General features: G+C 32.9%; 3 protein-coding genes and 1 long non-coding RNA gene across 4 annotated transcripts; 2 read left to right on the forward strand and 2 right to left on the reverse strand.

Annotated features, from left to right (window-relative positions):
* The first annotated feature begins 996 nt into the window (after window positions 1–996).
* LOC126673381 (importin subunit beta-1-like) lies at window positions 997–4870 on the forward strand. Its single transcript, XM_050367507.2, has 3 exons — window positions 997–1112; window positions 1311–3745; window positions 3835–4870. Exons 2-3 carry the CDS (start codon window positions 1332–1334, stop codon window positions 4031–4033), a joined length of 2613 nt encoding a protein of 870 aa, XP_050223464.1. The 5' UTR covers window positions 997–1112; window positions 1311–1331; the 3' UTR covers window positions 4034–4870.
* Window positions 4871–10181: 5311 nt separating this feature from the next.
* On the forward strand, window positions 10182–11278 carry LOC126674638 (uncharacterized). Its single transcript, XR_007639580.2, has 2 exons — window positions 10182–10605; window positions 10824–11278. It is a non-coding gene; the product is annotated as an uncharacterized LOC126674638 (long non-coding RNA).
* Window positions 11279–13883: 2605 nt separating this feature from the next.
* LOC126673212 (molybdopterin biosynthesis protein CNX1-like) lies at window positions 13884–19730 on the reverse strand. The gene is made up of 9 exons (XM_050367238.2): window positions 19623–19730; window positions 18570–18797; window positions 18261–18451; window positions 18029–18133; window positions 17582–17890; window positions 15095–15252; window positions 14907–15013; window positions 14343–14399; window positions 13884–14180 (listed from the first exon to the last, which is right to left on the reverse strand). The coding sequence occupies exons 1-9, from the start codon at window positions 19713–19715 to the stop codon at window positions 13962–13964; spliced, it is 1467 nt and encodes a 488-aa protein (XP_050223195.1). The 5' UTR covers window positions 19716–19730; the 3' UTR covers window positions 13884–13961.
* On the reverse strand, window positions 19623–20601 carry LOC126673213 (molybdopterin biosynthesis protein CNX1-like). The gene is made up of 5 exons (XM_050367239.1): window positions 20423–20601; window positions 20229–20355; window positions 20040–20158; window positions 19809–19924; window positions 19623–19706 (listed from the first exon to the last, which is right to left on the reverse strand). The coding sequence occupies exons 1-4, from the start codon at window positions 20573–20575 to the stop codon at window positions 19877–19879; spliced, it is 447 nt and encodes a 148-aa protein (XP_050223196.1). The 5' UTR covers window positions 20576–20601; the 3' UTR covers window positions 19623–19706; window positions 19809–19876.
* Window positions 20602–21566: the final 965 nt, after the last annotated feature.

The raw sequence follows: 21566 nt of genomic DNA on the forward strand, positions 1-21566 counted from the left end.
TTTTTATCTGTCTTGAAAATAGGTGTCTACAGCCATCTTGAGTAGTTCGAGTGTGTTATACAAGCTCTAGCTTGAATGTGCTTAAAATTTTGAAGTCTAAATTTGAGTTCGAGCGACATCCAAGCGACTCGAGCTCGAGCTTAAGTTTAATAAAAAATAAAAATAATTATTTACAAATTATCATATTAATTCATTTAAGTATGTAAGATGTTGGTTTAATCTCGTAAGATGAATCTTTTTAATTAATACATAAACTCAGTTGGAAATTAAAGTCGAGTAGCTCGAGCTCAGCTCGAGATTAAAGTCGAATAGCTCGAGCTCAGCTCGAGATTAAAGTCGAATAGCTCGAGCTCAGCTGAAGTAGTTCGAGCTTAACTCAAATTATTTGAATCAACGTTGACTTTTTAAATTAATTTTGAGCAAGTCATGAGCAACTTCAACTCATTTATGATATCTACTATTTTAATAAAGTGATCATTAAACTAATTTTATAAAAAATTAGGAGAGAAAATTTAAAACACAAAATTAAAGTATTTTAGAAGTATTTCTAATTTTTTATTAATTAATTTTTATATCCAAATTGATAATTTAGATATTTTAAAAATTAATGAAATTGCATTAATATTTTGTATTGTTGATTAAATAAATTATATATTTTTTAAATATATGTAGTTGAAAAAAATTAGGTTTTTGTTTTTATGAAAATTAAAATTACAAGAATTCTGTTCTTATAAAAATTAAAGTACAAAGACTTTGTTTATTAAGAAATAAAAATACAGAGACTTTAGTTATATAAAAATAAAAATACAGAAACCTCAGTTTTGTAAAAATAAAAGTGCAGAAATTTAATCATCATATACCAAATTATAAAAATAAACACAAGTGTAGGGATTTAATGTGTACACTAGAAGTGAAGGGACCCAAAAGGAAAAACAATAAAAATGCAAGGACTTAAAGAATGGAATATATAATTGCCCTAAATAATGTAATTAAAAATGTGTCTTCTTTCTTCTTCTGCTTCCCCTTTACTTTTTCTTGTTTCAATTTTGTTTATTCCTTCCCTCCCTTCTTTTAGGGTTTAAAAGTTTTACTCCTCCCCATCACTTTTTTATGTAAGTTCTCTTTGTTTTTTTTATTACTCTTATGGATTTTATGCATCTGCTGATTTATTTTATATTGGTATACTGTAAGTAGTGATTTAATATTTTCGAGTATTGATTGATATTAGTTAATTTTTGGATTTGGTTTGCATATTAATTGCTGGATTTTTGGAATGAGATTCAGTTTTTTGTTTTCCTTGCATTATACAGTGCTCGAGTTTCAGATATATTATGGCAATGGAGGTTACCCAGGTTCTTTTAAATGCGCAATCAATAGATGGTAATGTTCGGAAGCATGCAGAGGAAAGCTTGAAACAATTTCAGGCCCAAAATTTACCCGCTTTTCTGCTGTCACTCTCCGTCGAGCTAGCTAATGATGATAAGCCTGTTGACAGTCGTAAACTAGCAGGTCTCGTTCTCAAGAATGCACTGGACGCCAAGGAACAGCATACCAAATACGAGCTTGTTCAGAGATGGTTGTCGTTGGATGTTTCTGCAAAGAGCCAGATGAAGACGTGCTTGCTCAACACCCTCTCGTCTCTCGTGTTAGATGCCCGATCAACTGCTTCGCAAGTCATTGCCAAAATTGCTGGCATCGAGTTGCCTCAGAAACAATGGCCTGAGTTGATAGGATCACTTTTATCTAATATTGACCAGCTGCCTCTTCATGTTAAGCAGTCCACGTTAGAAACTCTGGGGTATTTGTGTGAAGAAGTTTCTCCTGATGTTGTGGATCAAGATCAAGTAAATAAAATTCTGACTGCAGTTGTTCAAGGTATAAATGCATCTGAAGCTAGCAATGATGTTAGGCTTGCTGCTACCCGAGCACTGTATAATGCTCTAGGCTTTGCTCAAGCAAATTTTAGCAATGATATGGAGCGCGACTACATCATGAGAGTTGTTTGCGAGGCGACTTTGTCTCCAGAAGTGAAGATCAGACAAGCAGCTTTTGAATGTTTGGTCTCCATTTCCTCGATGTACTATGAGAAATTAGCTCCTTATATGCAAGACATCTTTAACATCACAGCCAAGGCCGTGAGGGAAGAAGAGGAACCTGTTGCTCTTCAAGCAATTGAGTTTTGGAGTTCAATTTGCGATGAGGAAATCGATATCTTGGAAGATTATGGGGGTGATTTCACAGGGGATTCTGATATCCCATGCTTTTACTTTATCAAGCAGGCGCTCCCTGCTCTTGTTCCATTGTTGTTGGAGACCCTTCTTAAGCAAGAGGAAGACCAGGATCAGGACGAAGGTGCTTGGAATATTGCAATGGCCGGTGGAACATGTCTAGGTCTGGTTGCACGAACTGTGGGTGATGATATTGTGCCCCTTGTTATGCCATTCATTGAAGAAAATATTACAAAACCAGATTGGAGGCAAAGGGAGGCGGCAACATATGCTTTTGGCTCAATCTTGGAAGGTCCTTCCCCTGATAAGTTGACACCTCTTGTTAATGTTGCTTTAAATTTTATGCTCACAGCTTTGACAAATGATCCTAATAACCATGTGAAGGATACTACTGCTTGGACCTTGGGGCGAATCTTTGAATTCCTTCATGGTTCAACTGTGGATACACCCATAATTACTCAAGCAAATTGTCAACAGATCATCACTGTATTGCTCCAGAGCATGAGAGATGCTCCAAATGTGGCTGAAAAGGCATGTGGTGCCCTCTATTTTCTTGCCCAAGGTTATGAAGAGGCAGGCCCATCATCTCCTTTAACACCTTATTTTCAAGAAATTGTGCATGCTCTTATGACTGTTACTCACAGAGAAGATGCTGGGGAGTCCCGATTGAGAACTGCTGCTTATGAAACATTGAATGAAGTTGTAAGGTCAACTGATGAAACAGCACCCATGGTATTACAGCTGGTACCTGTCATTATGACCGAGCTTCACAATACTCTTGAAGGGCAGAAGCCAGGATCTGATGAGAGAGAAAAGCAGAGTGAGTTGCAAGGCCTCCTTTGTGGGTGTTTACAAGTTATCATTCAGAAATTAGGTTCATCAGAGTCTACCAAGTCCGTTTTCATGCAATATGCTGATCAGATTATGGGGCTTTTCTTGAGGGTTTTTGCTTGTAGAAGCGCAACTGTCCATGAGGAGGCAATGCTTGCGATTGGAGCCCTTGCCTATGTAACTGGTCCGGATTTTGCTAAATACATGTCAGAGTTCTACAAATATTTGGAAATGGGTCTTCAAAATTTTGAGGAATACCAAGTTTGTGCTGTTACTGTTGGTGTTGTAGGGGATATCTGCAGGGCATTGGAGGATAAAATTTTGCTATATTGTGATGGGATCATGACACAACTTCTTAAGGATTTATCTAGCAATCAGCTGCATCGGTCTGTGAAGCCCCCAATATTCTCATGCTTTGGCGACATTGCCTTGGCAATAGATGAAAATTTTGAGAAGTACTTGATGTATGCCATGCCCATGCTCCAAAGTGCTGCAGAGCTCTCTGCCCATACAGCTGGGGCTGATGATGAAATGATTGAATATACGAACTCACTTAGAAATGGAATTTTGGAGGCATATTCTGGAATTCTGCAAGGATTTAAAAACTCTCCTAAAACCCAACTCTTGATTCCTTATTCTCCCCATATCCTCCAGTTCCTGGACAGCATATATATGGAGAAAGACATGTGAGTTATGTCGTAAATGATTGTTATTTTTCTTCTTAATCTCATGAGAAGGCTTTTTTACTAGTCCTGTAATTTATGTTTTGTTGCAGGGATGATTTGGTTATGAAAACTGCCATTGGAGTTCTTGGAGATTTAGCAGATACATTGGGAAGTAATGCTGGTTCTTTGATACAGCAATCTCTTTCTGTTAAAGACTTTTTAGATGAATGTTTGTCTTCTGAAGATCAAATGATTAAGGAATCTGCTGAATGGGCCAAGTTGGCCATAAGTCGTGCTATTTCTATTTGAGGTTGATGGTATCAGCAATTTTTCCTTTTATTACAAGTTCATGCATGCATTTGGGTCCATTGAGTCGAGGTCCGGTTGCATTCGTGTCAGGTCATCTGCCATTTTCAGATAACTGAAGTTATCGATCTTCAGGTTGCCATTAACTCTTGCATCAGCATCATGTTACTGTTGGAGGGATTTGGGGGGGTCACACATGTGCGTGAAAGATTCAACAAAGGATTGTTGACTGTTGAGTAGTATATTGTTGCAAAGTGAGGGAGAGATTACACTGATATGCTGAAAAGATGTGAGGCAACATCTTGTTGTTGCTTCTTGGTTGATGTAACGGTTGAGACTCGCTCTTATCCAGATTACCCATGCTGTCTTAGTGGTTGTCTCAGAAGTACCTCCAGGTTGTGCGAGTGGAGGACTACAGTGAGTCGGTTAGAAGTATTGCGACATGTGAGCACTCTCCAGGTAACACAGTTTAGAAGACCGCCCTCCCTCTTAAGTCACTACTGATATCATTTCATTTCATGTTTATTTATTAATGTCTGTGTTAGTTGGTAATTATGTCAATGAGTCATGGTCAAGTTGTATTTTAGTTATTAAACTCTCTTGGTTGGGGGTCTTAACATATTACTGAGGGTGTCATCCTGCATTTTATCATTCATTTTTCCTTTATATATCTCATGTCAGTTACTTTGCATTCTTTAGATCACATATTGCATTTTTCATTTTTAAAGTGTAAATTTTGTTAGTTCAATTTGGGTTGTAGAGATTGGTTATCTTAATATGTGATGGGGACATTACTATTACCAGTGATTCAATGAAGAATTGAGTCTCATTTTGAGCAAAGACGCAATGTTGTATTTTGTTTGGAGAGTGTTTATCCCATGCAACCGTTGCGCCACGTTATTTTTTATCATTTAATTTTCCACATGGCTAACGTGCAATTGGTTTGTTGCACGAATGACATGGCGCAACGGTTGTGTTGGATGATTATTCTTGTTTAGATGCTTCATATCAAGTGGAAGTTTCCAATTCCTCTTTTGGTCTACTTTTAAAGTGCCAATAGGGATTGAATGAAGAACTGAGTCTCTGTATTTTGTTGATCCATATTGCAGTAATTCACTATGTTTGCATAAATTGCTGTATAATCATGTTGCTTTGTCCCCTTTTAGAGCATCTCCAAATAAAATTGTCAAATTTTTTTATTTTAAAGAATTTGACAACAATGGACTCTCTATTTTTTTAATTTAAAGAGTGAAAATGGCTCTTCATATGTATATAGAGCGTCATTTCACTCTCTAATCTATTTGTTTTAAAGGATAAGATTTTAAATTTTAAAAAAATTAGTTAGTTATTCTTATTTTAAAATGTATTATTTTTTATTATATTATTAACAAAAATAAACATGAATTAAATTATTAATTAAATAAATTATATTATTAATAAAAATAAAAATAGAATAAATCTATATTAAAATTTTATTGTTATTTATAAAAAAATTGAAAAAGTGAATTTATATTAAAAAATTAATATTATTTATATTAAATATTTTCATTTTCATTTTTATTTATAAAAATAAAATAAAATAAAAAATTAATATTAGAGAGTCTATTATAAAAATAAATAAAAAATATTGGGAAGTTTTTATTGCGAAAATGATGGTTTATTGAAACGTAACGAACAAATGACTAATTCACTCTCTCAACTTTGCATGAAATATCAAAAAAGTTCAAGTTGGTAAAATCGGGTCATTCAACCCATAACCATGCCGAAACGTATCAAATTTTCCCTCTTTCGCTCTCACCTCAGAAAGTGAAACATATTTTCCGTCATAAATGAAATAAAATTTAAAAAGGTTTTTAATATTTAGTTCATTTTTCAGATTGACAAGTCATTTTCTTCAAATTTCAATTTTTTTGGGTGTTTTCCAACTTCTCAGCAAGAATCAATAGCAAGTGTGTGTTACGGGCGTGCCAGGAACGGATTGTAAATTTGTGTAGAACTTGACTTTATAACAAGTAATTGAGACTTGGTTAAACTTATAACAAGTAATCCAAAAGTTTGTTGAGTAATCTGCAATGCTACATTGCGGATTGGTGTAGAATCTGTAATGTACCATTGCATGATTTCGTGGGCCCAAGCACTAACTTGAAATTTATTTGGGGCTTTTTACCCAATATACTGAAAATTGGCCCAAGTTTACTTTTATACAATCCAAAGCCAAAGTTTACATTTCATACCATCCAAAATTAAAATTGTAACCTAATTTCTTTAAATTCTTACATTTTTACTGTTTCTTCTTTTTCTCTTGAATTTTGGCGGCTCCTTCTTCTTCTCCATGAGTCCAGCAGAGTTTCTCCACGTTCTTATTCCTTCGCTTCCGCCGTTCCGCTTCCGCCATTCCGCCTCCGCCGTTCCGTTTTTGCTGTTCCATCACCGTCGTTTCGCCTCCGTCGTTCCACCTTTGTCGCCGCGCCATCTTTCTTTTCTCTTTTTGATTTTAGATCTGAAATTTCTTGTTTTTTATATTTTCATTTTCAGATCCTTAATTTGTTTATCTTTTACTGTTTATTCACCATTAAACATGTATAAAGAGTATTTTTAAAGAATTTAATACTTATTTCATGATTTGTAGAATAATTTTGTGATTATTTTATTCTGCAGAACGATTTGTAGATGATGATTGATTGCTGAATTACTATAATGTTACAGTGTTGTTGATTTTATGTTGATATCAACTAATTTTTTTTATTTTAACATTGACAAACAAGATAATATTGTCTATGAAATAAATGCCTCCTGTAAGTTTGCGGAATAGATGTTTATTTGAAAAGCAGCGGGATGGAATGTGGAGTGCACATATTTGTTTGAATGATTGATCTCTTTGTGTTTTTTTCTCGATAAACGTTCTGAAATTCCCCACATAAACATATGTTATTGGTATTCAGCCATTTTTATATAATTTTCATTTTCTAGAGTGTTATTTTATTAGAATATACTAAATTCATTTCGGCATTTTTGAAATTTGGTTGGTTTTTTTCTCCTTATATTATGTTCTACGTACAAACTTTATTATAAAATCAATGTTGAATTTTATTGATGTACAATTATTTAAGCTATATTAATCAAAATCAATGCAAAATCAACTCGATATCAACCTAAAATCAACCTAAAATTAACATGCACATATCCCTAAAATTAATTGAAGATCAACACAAAATCAACATAAAATCAACATGTGTATACTATTTGTCATTAAAATTAATCAAATATCAACTCAAAATCAACACAAAATCAATATAAAATCAACATGTGTACATTATTTATTGTTGACATTTTTGTCAGTTTTAATATCAACACAATATCAACATAATATCAACAACATTTAATAAACTGGATAGTATTAATTTTGTAAAAAAAATTTAACACTAATTTTTATTTTTAATATTTATTTACCTTTATTTTTGCTAATAATTAATCAAAATTTATTATTTATCATATATTTTATTTTTTATAAATATCAATATAAAATCAACATTAAATTGATCAAAGATTAATAAATTATTTTTCCAATCTAAAATACCAACACAAAATCAACATAATATCAACATAAATTCAAATTTGTAATATTATAATAATTCAAAATCATTATTTATATTTTTTACCTATACCAAAATCAACACCATGTCAACACTATATCAACATAAGATTAACATTGTAACATTACAATAATTTAACATCATTATTGTCTTCTTCATCGATGCTAAAATCAACAAAATATCAACCGAAAATCAACACCATATCAACATTGTAACATTACAATAATGCAACATCATTATATGTCTTCTTCCCCGATGCTACCATATCATTATCTAGTCTCAATTTAATTTAATTTAATTTTTTTAGTTTATTTCACAGACAATGTTATCTTAGTTGTCAATGTAAAAATAAAAAAAATCAGTTGATATCAACATAAAGTCAACATAAAATCAACAAACTGTAACATTACAATAATTCAGCAATCAATCATCATCAATAAATCGTTCTGCAGAATTAAAAAAACGCAGAAACACAAGAAAAATGCAGAAATAACAGAATTTTATTCCATAAAATCACAAAATTATTCTACATTACATGAAATGAGTATTAGATTATTTAAAGATAATGTTTATACATGTTTAATGGTGAAAACAACAGTAAAAATAAACAAATTATAGATATGAAAATGAAAAAAAAAGAATTAAAAACTTCAGATCTAAAATCAAAATGATAAAAGAAAGATGGTGGAAAGGCGGAGGCAAAACGGCGGAGGCAAAACGACGGAGGCAAAACGGCAAAAATGAAACGGCGGAGGCGGATTGGTGCGAAGAACAAATCTGAAATTTGTGTGAAAGGTGAATTGAAAGAGAAAGGAAAGAGAAATTTGAGGAGAGAGAAAATAATTGTAATTATGAAGATTTGTGTTATTAGGGTTCTATTTATATGGATGGTATAAAAGTAATAATTTCTCCCTTGCATGGTAGTTTTAAAATGTCAAATATGTGTTGGTATAAAAGTAAATCAAACATGAATGTTGGTTATTTGAGTAAGAAGCCCATTTATTTTCTGATAGGCATAAAATTGGATTTTACTAAGCCTAATAGGCACTCTTCTGTCAAAAACCCGTTATAATTGCCAAGAACAATAAGAATGTCTAAAATTAGCCACTACCAAAGCTTTCCTAATAATAATATAAGCATAACTATTAAACTTTTAGCGATTAAGTCTTTGTACTAAAAGTCGTCCACATTGGATCCCTACACTATCAATTGCTAACACATCTGTTAAAGATAAATTCAATGTGTTTGCATGGTCGAAAGGACTTAATCTGAATGAAATTGATAGTGCAAGAATCGAATGTAAGCAATTCAATTAAATAACCAGTTCTTTGGAAACCTAACGCTTCCAAACGAGCCCGAAGTTTCTTCAATTGTTAAAAAATCTAATATGCGTTAAGCCGAAAGTATATGGTTTTGACAATCGAGAAGCAGGACTCATGAAAATGAGAGGCAGACAGAAGAAAGAAGAAAAAAGATGAGTTTTACTTTACGAAAATTGACTTCAAAAGTAAGTGCAATAAACATAATTTTAGTCTTTATTTAATTAAATTCACTTTAAAATTAATATATTATCAATTCATAAATAAAATATTATAAATTTAATAGTCCAAGTAGATTAGCTTTGTAGAGATAAATATAAATATTACTTCTACTATTGAAGTATTTGATCTTATTGGTATAGTTATTTTAGAGTTTAAAAATAAGAAAATTACACCATTTACCAAAAAAAAAATGAAAATAATTACAAAACTACATGTTGACTTTTAATATTTATAAAAATATTAATAATATTTACAAAATTATAAAAAAATAAAAAAAAAATCAAACATACGGTGTATACCGTGGGTATAATGTCAGTATACTAATCAACTAACATTATATCAACATTATACCAAAATTATACCAACATTATACATACTGAGATTTTATTAATATTAAATAAAAATTTACCAAAATTACATCAAATCGTATATTAAAAATTAAACTAATAATATACTAAAATTATACCAACAGTATACCAAGAGTGAACACATCAAAATATACTGAAATTTTATTATTACATCAACATTACACCACATCGCATACTAAATATTAACCAAACAATATACTAAAATTATACCAAGAATATACAAATTCTCTAATTTATTACCAACTATAGTGAAAAATACATATAAAAAAAATTATACATGTTATCAACTAGAAAATATATATATAAATTGTATAATCAATATACCAAAAATATACTAAAATTATACCAATAATAAACCAAATGTTATTTTTAAATTATCTGATTTATAGTTTTAATATTATAAAATTATACCATAATTATACCGACATTATACAAATCGTACTTTTGTAATTAATTTTCATTTTTTGGTACTTTTGTAATTAATTTTAAATTAGTCCTATTTTTGTAAATAAAAAAAGTTTACAGGTACTTTTGTAAATATTTTTAAAATTTTAGATACTTTTGTCATCGTCCCTTTAAAAATTGAGTAGTGTACCACAAAAATAAAGCCCAATTCTTTTCCTATATGCTCACATACCAGTGCGAGAGTTTCTGGACATGGCCATGGATTCTTAATTGGGGTTTTTTCATAAATCCCCTAAAAATGGCATGGTGTTATGTTTTTACCTCACAATATTAGTTTTAGCAATAATCTCTCAAAAAAATAAAAAACTTTACACAAATTCCTCATAACCCAAAATTAACTCAAATTAAGAAAAAATATGACACTTATAACCCTCCACCTACTACTTCTTCTTCTCCATTTCTCATAACTACCATTATTGTCAGAATCCCACCGCTTCTCTCCTCGAGATCGTCCTGGGTGCTGCTTCTTGGCTACGTAATGCATCGGTGTCGCTGTATATTCCTCCTCATATGTTCACTGATTCTCCTCCTCTTCCCTTGCTCTACTTCCCTTATTCTCTGAGCTTTAGAATTTTGATCAATTGAGACTTGTTGGATCTGTTGCTATTGTATGATTGTGTTGATTTTGATAATGATGACGATCAATTTGAAGATATTTCTAATCATACCGATAATTTTAATTTTATAACTCCTTACTAGCTTAATTTTCTATATATTACACATTGTGTATTTGTTCCATTGGTATATGATGATTGTTAATATGTCGAATACAATTGACTCGGTTTAACAATGTTTATTTACTATATTCTCTTTGTTAATTTGGCAGGGTGAAGTTTTCTTCAAGAATCTAAGAAGAGGAAATTTGAGTTGCAATCAGAGTTATCACAAGTAAAAAGGAATGGAAGGTTGTTGGAGCTTGAAACAAAAAAAGAAGTTAATGAGCTATATGAAAGAATTGAGATTTTGGAGTTTGAAAAAGGTGTTCTGTGTGAGCAAGTGGTAGAAATGTGTTTGAGTTCAAGGAAAAAGAATGGTGGAGAGGGTAGTTATAATGGTTTGATGGAGAATTTAGAAATGGAAGTTATTGATTGAATAAAAAATTGCAGATGAAAAAAATGAATTTTCTTGTAAAATATCTTATTCGGAGACTCAACTGGCTTCTTTTGCTAAGGCTTCTCAAAAATTGCAGAAGGATTCCTCAATTAGTTTGGTACATTCAAGTTTGTGTAAATATTCTGTAATTTTTTTTTTAAATGGAAATAAAATAAAATTTTCTTTGTATTCTAATTTCAAGTTAATACTAAAATTAACTTATTTAACCTAAGGAAAAAAAATAAATTGTAAATTTTTTTGTACCTGGTCAACAGATTCCTTGTTAATAGCTTTAATGGGACATAATTTTCTTGTCCATTGCATCTATCTTGTTGCTTCATCTCTCACCCTTAAGTAGAAAATATATATATATATATATATATCACACTAAATCTAAAAATTACTTTTGTTTATTGTTATATTATTCTTTAAAATTAATTTTTTACATATGTTTTGTAATGTGAAGAATTGCATGAGTATGCATAAGAAAAAATAGTTCGGTATGTGGTACTATTTGAGGTTCACATACGATTCACATCAGGTTGCTTTTCGGTTTTATAGATTGTTACATTTTCACTTAAATGCAGTTATTCAATTCTTATAATAGACTATATCTCCAAGTTCTTTTTATATAAAATTTCAAATATGATTGTAAAAAGCAATAAAATAAAACTTATTAAAAAATAAATTAAGATAGTTCAGTTGATATAGGTTCACATCAAGTTCACATCAGGTTAAGTTTTGGTTTTATATACTATCAAATATAATTTACTTAGAAGAGATATTCAATTTGTATATTACACTAAATCTCAAAATTCTCTCAATACAAAATGTCAGTTAAGATTGTAAAGAGCAGTAAGACAAATTTTATTAAAAATTGAATTAAGATAGTTCAGTTGATATATGTTCACATCACGTTCACATAAGTTTCACATCAGGTTGATTTTCGGCTTTATAATCTCTCAAATACATTTCACTTAAAAGAGATATTCAATTTGTATATTACACTAAATCTCAAAATTCTCTCAATATAAAATATCATTTAAAATTGTAAAAAACAATAAGACAAGTTTAATTAAAAAATTAATTAAAGTAGTTCAGTTGATATAGGTTCACATCAGGTTCACATCAGGTTGATTTTCAGTTTTATAGACTGCCAAATACATTTCATTTAAAAAAAATCAATTACGCTAAATCTCACATTTTTTCGATACTAAATGTCAGTTAAGATTATAAAGAGCAGCAAAATAATTTTTATTAAAAACTGAATTAAGATAGTTTAGTTTTTATAGGTTCACATCAGGTTCACATTAGGTTGATTTTCGGTTTTATAAACTGTCAAGTACATTTCACTTAAAAGATATCTTAAATTGTACACTACGCTAAATCTCAAAATAGAATCACAAATAGAAACATATAGTCAATAAATAAAATAGAAATCATAAATAATTTATTTTTAATCGACAATTGTATTATTTATCAAATTAATAACAATTTACTTTAAATTATTTTATTTTAAATTTACATCGTCCAGCACAGACGGAGACCTGACTACAGTAAAATATTAGAAAATTTAATGTTATTATAGTATGCATTACACATCTAATAATATCAGTAAACAAAGCAAATAGTCATTATCACAAATTGAAGTCCAAACATTTCAATGATTGTTGGTAATTTTCAAAAAAAAAACACTCAATTAATTATTATAACCTCCAACATACCATCCCATGTGTAGACATGTACAAATTAGTTAATCAAAGCTAATTATCTCTCTACGTCATTCTTTTTAATTGCTTCAACAGTAAAAAAATATTGAAACATTGCTTCACTGTTACTCTTCTTTATGCAGGGTATTAAGTTCTTTTGCTCACTTTTATAATCTTCTTTATCTTCTCCATTGATTTAATATTCAACCTCCACCTACCAAAAGAACCAACAACAACAACAACATGACATACCAAATACCAATCTCACCATTTTCACTAAATACCAATCTCACTTTATACCCATTTTTATCATGAATTTGTAAGCAACTGTTATTTTGAGATAGCAGCATAAAGAAACATTTTTATCATATCTTTAGATATCATATCCAATTCAATGTACGAAATAACAACAGAACTCCAAGAATCTAAATTGAAAATAGATTTAATATCCTTATAAATGAATTTCCAAAAACCAACTAAATTACCAATTTCTCTATCTAAAAAATACAACAATACCAGAACAATATCATTTTGTTAAAAAACAGTGAAAAAACATCAAAAAATGGCATCCTCTAAAATCAAAGCAAGAACACCAGTAATGAATCACAATTCGTATCATTTCAAAATCGGCCGGCAAACCGATACGAAAATTACAAATCGCCGACGAATCGCCTCCTACAGAACCATCAAAGATTTAGCGCGGTGACACCATCTCTAATCCTGTTGCCGGTCATTAGAGTATAAGCAGCCGTACTTGACCGTCGTCGGAGCGGCGACTATGAGCGGCAACAATAGATGAGTTTACAAGGAATGAAATTAATTGATATCAAGGCTGGATCTTTGGTTTTGTGATGCCAGACTGAGTTTAATGAATATTGAGGGTAAATAGGGATTAAAATTATATTGAGGTAGTCTTGCAAATAACTTTTAAAAAAAGAGAGATTGTTGCTAAAAAAATAATCTTGAGTCGCTAACGTAAAGATTTTAAAAATTGAGTGATATGGTGTAATTTTCTCTTCTTAATTTTAACTTTAATCTTCCAACAATCTTGGATGATACAGCACAAAGAAACGGATAAAGCAAAATGAGCAAGTAATGCTAGAGAAACTTAACATTCGGCTAGGAGCAAATCCTGAGAAATGAAACACAAAATTCATAGTTTCTTAATGAGAACAAGAACAGCTTTGTTCAGGGGCGGTGCCACAGGCCAACTTTAAGCTCCGTTCCCATGAATCTAGGGGTTCTGCTTGTGCATGAGGAATATGCCGAGGATGTTTCTCTCTCTTGTCTCCCTTTGTCTGCTTCAAAGCATGCTTGAGAGCGGGAAACAGAGCCTCCATGCACTCAGCAGCCGCATTAGGATTTCCAGGCATGTTGATGATCTGCACATACAAATTTGCGACGAGTTTAACATTTATCAGAAACTGTCTGATCTTCTAATGTGCAAGGGGCAGTACTATTTGTTCAGAAACAACTAACTGTATCAATGCCAGTTGCATCTGGCAGTTACCCTACTAAGATAAGGTGTACACAGAGTGCCTTACCAGTGTTGACCCTCTTATTCCTGCCGCAGAGCGGGACAGCATTGCAAATGGTGTCACCTGTTACAGATAAAAGGAAAAGAAGTCTTCTAGCTTAGCAGGCAGCAGTTAGCATACAGTTGATATTTTCAGCAATTGACAAGATTTGAAGATCAATTCATATGCACATTCCTGTTGTATCACGTACCCAAGTATAAAACAGAAATAAAATGGAAGGCATCAAATTTTTTTCACAATTACATAAGTGATAACGTTTGTAGAACGTTGATCATGAATAGAACTTTTAATTCAAAAAAGTATTGAAGTGTATGGCATCTTTTTGTCATTAAGCCTACTACATTACTGTTTCTAAATCACATAAAGATCTGCACAAACTCAAGGATTCATCCTTTGTCAAGATAACTATTATAAAATAGCGAGTGTAAAAGAATTTTCTTATTTTTGTAATTTCATTATTTATCATATATTAACCTCAAAAATTCTGCTAAGTGGGTTAAGATTTAGAGATACGATCTAGAACCATATCAGATAATGTAGACATGACAAAGGTCATAACTTGGTTAGTACCTTTAAACTTTCTTGCATCATGACATACAAAAGCCCAGGTGTTTCCTTCTCTATCACCTGCTTGGTTGCTTCAGGAGTCACATCTCTAGGGGTGAAGCCAGTGCCACCTTCATGAACAAAATAAATTAAAGAAGCAAACAAATTTACCCAACTTCTCAGAAATAAGTTACGCACTGCACTAAACTCACCCAGGGTAAGGATGAGATCCATCCCATCAATATCACTCCATCTAAGTAGAACATCTTTGATTTTGCTTATATCATCTGAGACAACAGCTGTTGAAATTACTCTTGCTCCACCTAACTTTTCTGAGGATGAATTTATAACTGAAACTGCTCTAGGTCCGCTGCAAATTTCAAAAACTCGAGATTTTACGATTTATGAAACTTACGAAATATTAAACTGTTCACAAAGTTAATCAATTGAGATAGGATCTCTAGCTCTATAAAAAAGGTAATAGAATTGGCCAATCAATTCCAAATGATCCAAAGTTGAATTAGCTGCTAAGTTAGGTCTTGTTCCAAGCTAAGCTTTTTTTAGGTAAAGTGAGTCAGAGCAATCAATGTTGTAAATTCAACGAAGTGCAGCAGCAAGTCCAACTTCTTAAGTACTAACACATTAACATGACCTGCGGAACCATCATCCAAGTGTTGGTTGTGAATTATTTAGTATTTCTCATGTCTCCCTTTGACAAGGAACAATGTCATGTTCTATCCAATCTTACTAAGAGTCGTTAACATGACATGCTGAACTATTATCAAAGTGTTGTTGCAAAGTAATTAGTACTTCCCGAGTCTTGCTTTGACAAGGAATAATATCAACTCTGCTTTTTTATTTTAGCATCTACTAAGTGACCTCTCCGAAATCATGATTCTAAGAGGTGTATCCAGATGCAGCAATTTAAAATCTACAATGAGTGCTCTTCCAACTATCCCCAAATGCACAGGGAAAAGAACAGAAGAATGAAAAAATTCAATTGAAAAATACAATTTGCATATATATAAATTAATTTCAACATGGACACTGAAAGCACTCTCAAATGATAGAAGACAGAAGGGCATGCAACTAGATAATGTGACAAGCTCATCCTTTATGAGTTGATTCCAAGAGAACTATTACAAAGGAAAAGAGTTCAGGCCAATGAATGTTTAAAATGTTTACAAAATTATGGCCGATGTATGGGATCCTAAGTTGAAGATCGAGGCTACTTGGTCGATTCAAAGTTTATAATTATAATTGTTGAATGCCAGCGGCCATGGTTTTAAAAAGCTCTAGTAGATTGGATAGCAAATGATATGGAACTCTTCCATACCTTTCAGTAACCAATGCCAAGTGCGCTTTAAATTCCATGTTCATTTTGATTCACCATTTTGATAATATCCTAGCATTTTATTAAAATATTATCATGTTATTGGTGCAGCAGATAGATTAAAGATAGCACTACCACAATGAAACAACTGGATTAACAAAGCCTATAGCAGAAGAATGTAATGTGTTCCATTTGAGTTCCGACTCCAAGACCATAAATTTTGTCACCAAACATGTTCATGGTGTCACAGAAACTGGGTTTACAAATAAAAATTGGCACCTGTGGCTGTAATTTACAATTGCATAGTTACTTTCATATAGGAAAAATGCTGAACAAGTACCTCAGATTTCAGGTGTAAAGTATTGACTATTGACTATTGACAGTCAATGACCCTGGCCATGACATGATAGTTTTCAAGAAGGTATTTCGGGAAGGATGTATACCTCGTAGCATAGTTGTAGCTGAGAAAATGTATTTCATTATAATATTAATAGATGTGCAATTAGTCCTCATGCCAGATTACCATGCTCTATGTTGCAGAGCATTCACCATTTCCATATCTAACTATGATGAGGAACAACAACTCAGTTGTACTACTTTAGCGTCCACAATTAAACAGATATTTGGGTGCATCTATTCCAAGAGAGATTTTAATTTGTAATGCCTTTTGGGGTGCATCATAGCTAAAGTTTCTGTTCTCCTTTTCCATTTATAAAGCCTACTCAAAGAAACGGGCTAACTTTATCTACAATCTCCGATAGTAAGTGTGTTTTACATTGCTGCTTCAAATTTTCAATTTGCGTCACCAAAATCTCTACACTTCGATTTTAATAATAGTAAGCTCTTTTAAGCATGAGTACAAGAGAAATACTATTGAAATAGGATGTCGCATGAATATCTGCAGATCATAGAAGTATTACATACATGTTAAGCAATGATGTCACTTCATAATTCGGATGAAAGGTCTCCCAGAATCAAAAGAAGATTTTATGTTGCTAAAATTAAAGTACAGAGTTTTGTGACATAAATTGAGATTTAGGACTACAGGAGGAATACACCTAAATTCATAGGAAGGGAGGGAAACATTCACTGTCTAGGAAGCAGAGAGGTTCAAATTTGAACAGTCATTGATCGGGATTATTTCTTCAAAATTTTGAGTGAAATTTCTATCTTATTTTCTATACTTTTGTAAATGCAAACATATCATAAGCAGTGGTAACAGCACCATCAATTTTAAACAACTGTTTTTATGGTGGCCAGCCATAAAAGTTTTGAACTAATCCTTTAAAAGTGGAAACTGGTCTTGATCAAAAGCTCCTACCATGACATACATAAACATTGAAAGAAGTAACCTATATTATCATACCTTCGATCAGGCCCAGCTCCTGATGCAACAGTATCACTGACTGTTAGAACAGCTACCCTGAACTCAATATTCTCTGACTCATGCTTATCTATTTCTTTAAATGCGTTTCTTTGTCCTAAGGAAACTGAATCTGAAGATGAACCACTCTCGGTTATGGCAGTACTGCTTAAATCAGATATTATGATAGCTGGGAAAGAGGTTCCAGCAGGGATCACATCACCCACTGCTGGCAACTCCAACAAAGCATTAGCTGATTTCATACTTAAGAGCCGGCTGCTCATCTGATGACCAGTACTCTCAGCAACAAATCTGATGCGCAAAAGAGAAACAATACTTCAAACAACTTAATAGGTTGAAAAGACAGATAAAGAAGATAAGTCCCATAAAAGGAGGTTATAATATGATCCATCCACGATGCTAAAGGAAAGATCTCTTAGGAAAGCATACCCAGGGTTTCCTGATCCATCATTAGCCATCCATCTAATAATAGCACGGTGAAATTCTGGTCGGACTGGATCTGTCTTTATGGGTCGATGAAGACGAGCATGCAATCTGCATAAAAGAAAACAAAACAAACATAAGAGACTAAGATTCAAATCCATGGTCCAAGTTTCATTTTTGACATTCCAACCGAAATATGTATGAGAAAGAGGGAACACATTTTAGAAGTCTCAGCAACCTCAGAAGATGAGGATTTCCCCATCCTGCTAGATGGCGGATGGCAGGGATTACAAAGAGATGGAAACAGACTAGACAGCTCACAGGATTTCCAGGTAAACCAAATGCAAGAATTTTTTCTGGTGCATTTTTCTCGGTCAGTTTTGAATCAATCTCTGCAAATGTCAATGGTTTCCCTGGTTTCATGAGAACCTGATGGGCCAATCCATAAATTATCAAGGTAAGAACTAACTACTGAAGCTTAAACATATTGGAGCTAATACATAAAAAATAATTTGAGTACTGCGGCTCATAACATAAATTAGTTTACCTTGTTGAAATGTACAGTCCCTCTCTTTCCAAGCAATGGTTTAACAAAATCCCTGTCACCCATGGAAACACCTCCTGAAGTTAGAAGGATATGAATTCCAGCAGAAAAGCCTTTATCGAATACCCTCTGAAGTTCTTCATTATCATCTCTAGCAATTCCAAGATCAACCACCTTGCATTGCTGCTGCATAACAGCTGCTGATAACATAGCACGGTTTGAATCCCTAATCTGCATGATATTTGAACTGGCTGAATGAAATCCTTAAGTTTCAAATTATTAAATCTACATAAAACACCAAAGGAAAACCAACGAGCAATTAATAAACATGGTGATCATTCTTATCCTATCAGAAGGCGATTCTGCATGAGGTTTTGTACTGTGATGTTAGCGTTCAGGCATATTTATATCAAATAACAGAGAGAGAGAGTTTATCATTCAGCAAAAAATCAACTAGCCAGTGCAAAGCTATGGAACCCGCAAATAACTTTTCTATATTTAATCAAACAGGTTTATTTTTAAATCACAGCTAACATGTTTCCACCTTTAAAGTGGACAAAATTTATTTGCTGATACGGGCCCCTGATCTTGCATGCTACTTGAGTCATTGATAATTTCAAGAACACTAATGCCACTTTTAACGATGTTGAGACAACTCTCATCAAACAAAGGCTCGTCTGAAGTTACCCAAGCTCCTCTATTTGGTGACAGGTGCAAATGTTTAACCAGATTACGGGCAACTCCATATCCAAACCAAGGCAGGGGGACAGACGGAAAAAAAGAGAGAGAGAAGAGTAACCTAGGTATTCATTTATTGATATAATGGAACTAGCAGAAATATTTACAACTTATAAGTTCCAGCTAAAAATAATGATCAGAGAGGCAACCAAGGCAACTGTAGACCAACTTGTTGGATTAAGATATAAAGGGTAACAGTCCACAACAAAAGAAATAAAATTTCATTTGCAAAGTAATCTACATCAGATTTGAATTAAATAATAAGCATACATGAATGCACTTTGCTTGTGGAAATTGGAAATAATCAGAGACTAGTACCTGGCCCCTACTTAGACATGCTGTCGTTGGCTCCACAAGTTCATCTCCTGTGGAAAGAACAGCAATTGTCGGTGTAGGATATACCTGAAGCATAGAATTATTACATAGAAATTTCATGAATTTATTATCAATGCACTTGTACGAAATGGTCTTTCTCTAAGCAAAGATGAAGAGGTAAAACAATACCTTCACCATTACAACACCAACAGTAGCGAGCAGACCAATTTCAGGAGTACCTAATCTTTCTCCAGATTTTAACACAACAGCATCTTTCTCAATGTCGCAACCCTGTAAAACAAAGACTGATTTGAAATTTAGAAAATAAGGTAACATAGAAACTTCTATAAAGGTCAAACAATGGTTTTTTTGAAGAGATTAGGGGTTAATTAAAAGAAAAGGGAATGAAAAGATTCGTACCACAGGTCGAATATCAGCACCTTTAATAGTTTTAACCAATATACGAACTCGTTTAGAATTGTGAAGTTGTTCAGTGTCCTCAACCTGAACAACTGCATCTGCGCCATCAGGTATTGGACCTAGGGAAACAAATTTCTCAATAAAGGATTCATGAAAAAAGGGCAAATAACAGAGTAGAATAAAAAGAACCTCCAGTAGTGACATAAGCTACAGTGCCAGGAGTGAGAGTAACGCCAAGGCCATCATTTCCGGCTCTGGATTCCGTAACGACGGGATATTCACCGGGGCCATCGGAAGAAACTACAGCATAACCATCCTGCAAAGAGAGGTGAATCATAAATTCATAGAAAAAGGGTATATGTAGGGTTTGATAAAATAGGAACCTTGATGGAAGCTGGGTAAGGAGGTAAAGGATCAGGGGCCAGAACATCCTCTGCCAACACCTTGCCAAGAGCATCGTGGAGTGGGACTGTGATTGGTTGCAGCCGCTCAGCTACTTTCAGAACCGTAGCAAGAGCTTCTTCCACTGATATCATTCTTCGCCCCTTTACACAAAAAGCAAACAAAATACTCCAATCTATTTATAGCTTGAATTCAAATACATCCAAGGTTAAAAACTGAACAAAGGATCACTTTACCTCCTGAACTTGGCACAAAGTATCAAAAACGTCCAAATTGAGAAAACCGGATCACTTTTACCCTGAAATTGTCAAAACCGGTACAAAAACACCCCTTATGCTGACGTGGCACTTAATTGGAGAGTGGATTTCTAATTAAACTTAATTTACTCTAATTAATCACACTTATATACTAATTAATCACAATTAAACTCTAATTAACCTAGGGACTTTTTTAAACTTTTATCCAAAAAAATTCAATTTTTTTTTTTACTTTCCGGCGAGGAGGACCTCCTCCTCGCCGGAAGTCTGTTCTTGAGAGAACAGACCAGCGTGGTCTGTTCTCTCAAGAACAGACCATCACTGTCTGTTCTTGAGAGAACAGACCGGCGGGTCTGTTCTCTCAAGAAGAACAGACGGCGGCGCCGTCTGTTCCTGAGAGAGCAGACGGCGCGCCGTCTGTTCTTCTTGAGAGTACAGACCCGCCAGTCTGTTCTCTTGAAGAACAGACTGACGTCTGTTCTTGAAGAACACACTCAGGTCTGTTCTTCAAGACCCATGGGTCAATTTTTGACCCATGGGTCTGATTTAATTTTAAAAAAAAAATTGATTTTTTTTAATAAAAATATAAATTTTAGGGATTAATTTGGTGTATATATAAAAGTTGGAGGATTAATTTGTAATTTTTAAATTTGAAATTAAAAGGATGAAATTGTCCCTTTTTAAAATTGTTAGGTATTAATTTAAAATGTTTAAAAAAATTAGGACCATTTTCAACTTTTTTCAAGCAAAAACCACCTTATAAAACCAAAACCACTATTAAAACCGGAGAGTGAGGTACACTCTCTAAGGTGAGAGTGGGGAGGGGGGTTTTTGTACTAAATTTGACAATTTCAGGGTAAAAGTGATC

The sequence above is a fragment of the Mercurialis annua genome, linkage group LG3 (genome assembly GCF_937616625.2).
Source record: "Mercurialis annua linkage group LG3, ddMerAnnu1.2, whole genome shotgun sequence".
In the NCBI taxonomy this organism is placed as follows: Eukaryota; Viridiplantae; Streptophyta; class Magnoliopsida; order Malpighiales; family Euphorbiaceae; genus Mercurialis; species Mercurialis annua.

What these genes read in the sequence shown, in the direction of transcription:
- LOC126673381 (XM_050367507.2), top strand. Translation starts at nt 1,332, where the DNA reads ATGGCAATGGAGGTTACCCAGGTTCTTTTAAATGCGCAATCAATAGAT. An exon ending in ATATATATGGAGAAAGACAT is followed by an intron (nt 3,746 to 3,834) that starts GTGAGTTATGTC and finishes GTTTTGTTGCAG; the next exon opens with GGATGATTTGGTTATGAAAA.
- LOC126673212 (XM_050367238.2), bottom strand. Translation starts at nt 19,715, where the DNA reads ATGCTTCAGGTATATCCTACACCGACAATTGCTGTTCTTTCCACAGGA. An exon ending in GATGGATCAGGAAACCCTGG is followed by an intron (nt 17,891 to 18,028) that starts GTATGCTTTCCT and finishes TTTGCGCATCAG; the next exon opens with ATTTGTTGCTGAGAGTACTG. An exon ending in TGATGCAAGAAAGTTTAAAG is followed by an intron (nt 14,400 to 14,906) that starts GTACTAACCAAG and finishes TATCTGTAACAG; the next exon opens with GTGACACCATTTGCAATGCT.
- LOC126673213 (XM_050367239.1), bottom strand. Translation starts at nt 20,575, where the DNA reads ATGATATCAGTGGAAGAAGCTCTTGCTACGGTTCTGAAAGTAGCTGAG. An exon ending in CTTACCCAGCTTCCATCAAG is followed by an intron (nt 20,356 to 20,422) that starts GTTCCTATTTTA and finishes CTCTCTTTGCAG; the next exon opens with GATGGTTATGCTGTAGTTTC. An exon ending in GTGCTGATATTCGACCTGTG is followed by an intron (nt 19,925 to 20,039) that starts GTACGAATCTTT and finishes ATTTCAAATCAG; the next exon opens with TCTTTGTTTTACAGGGTTGC.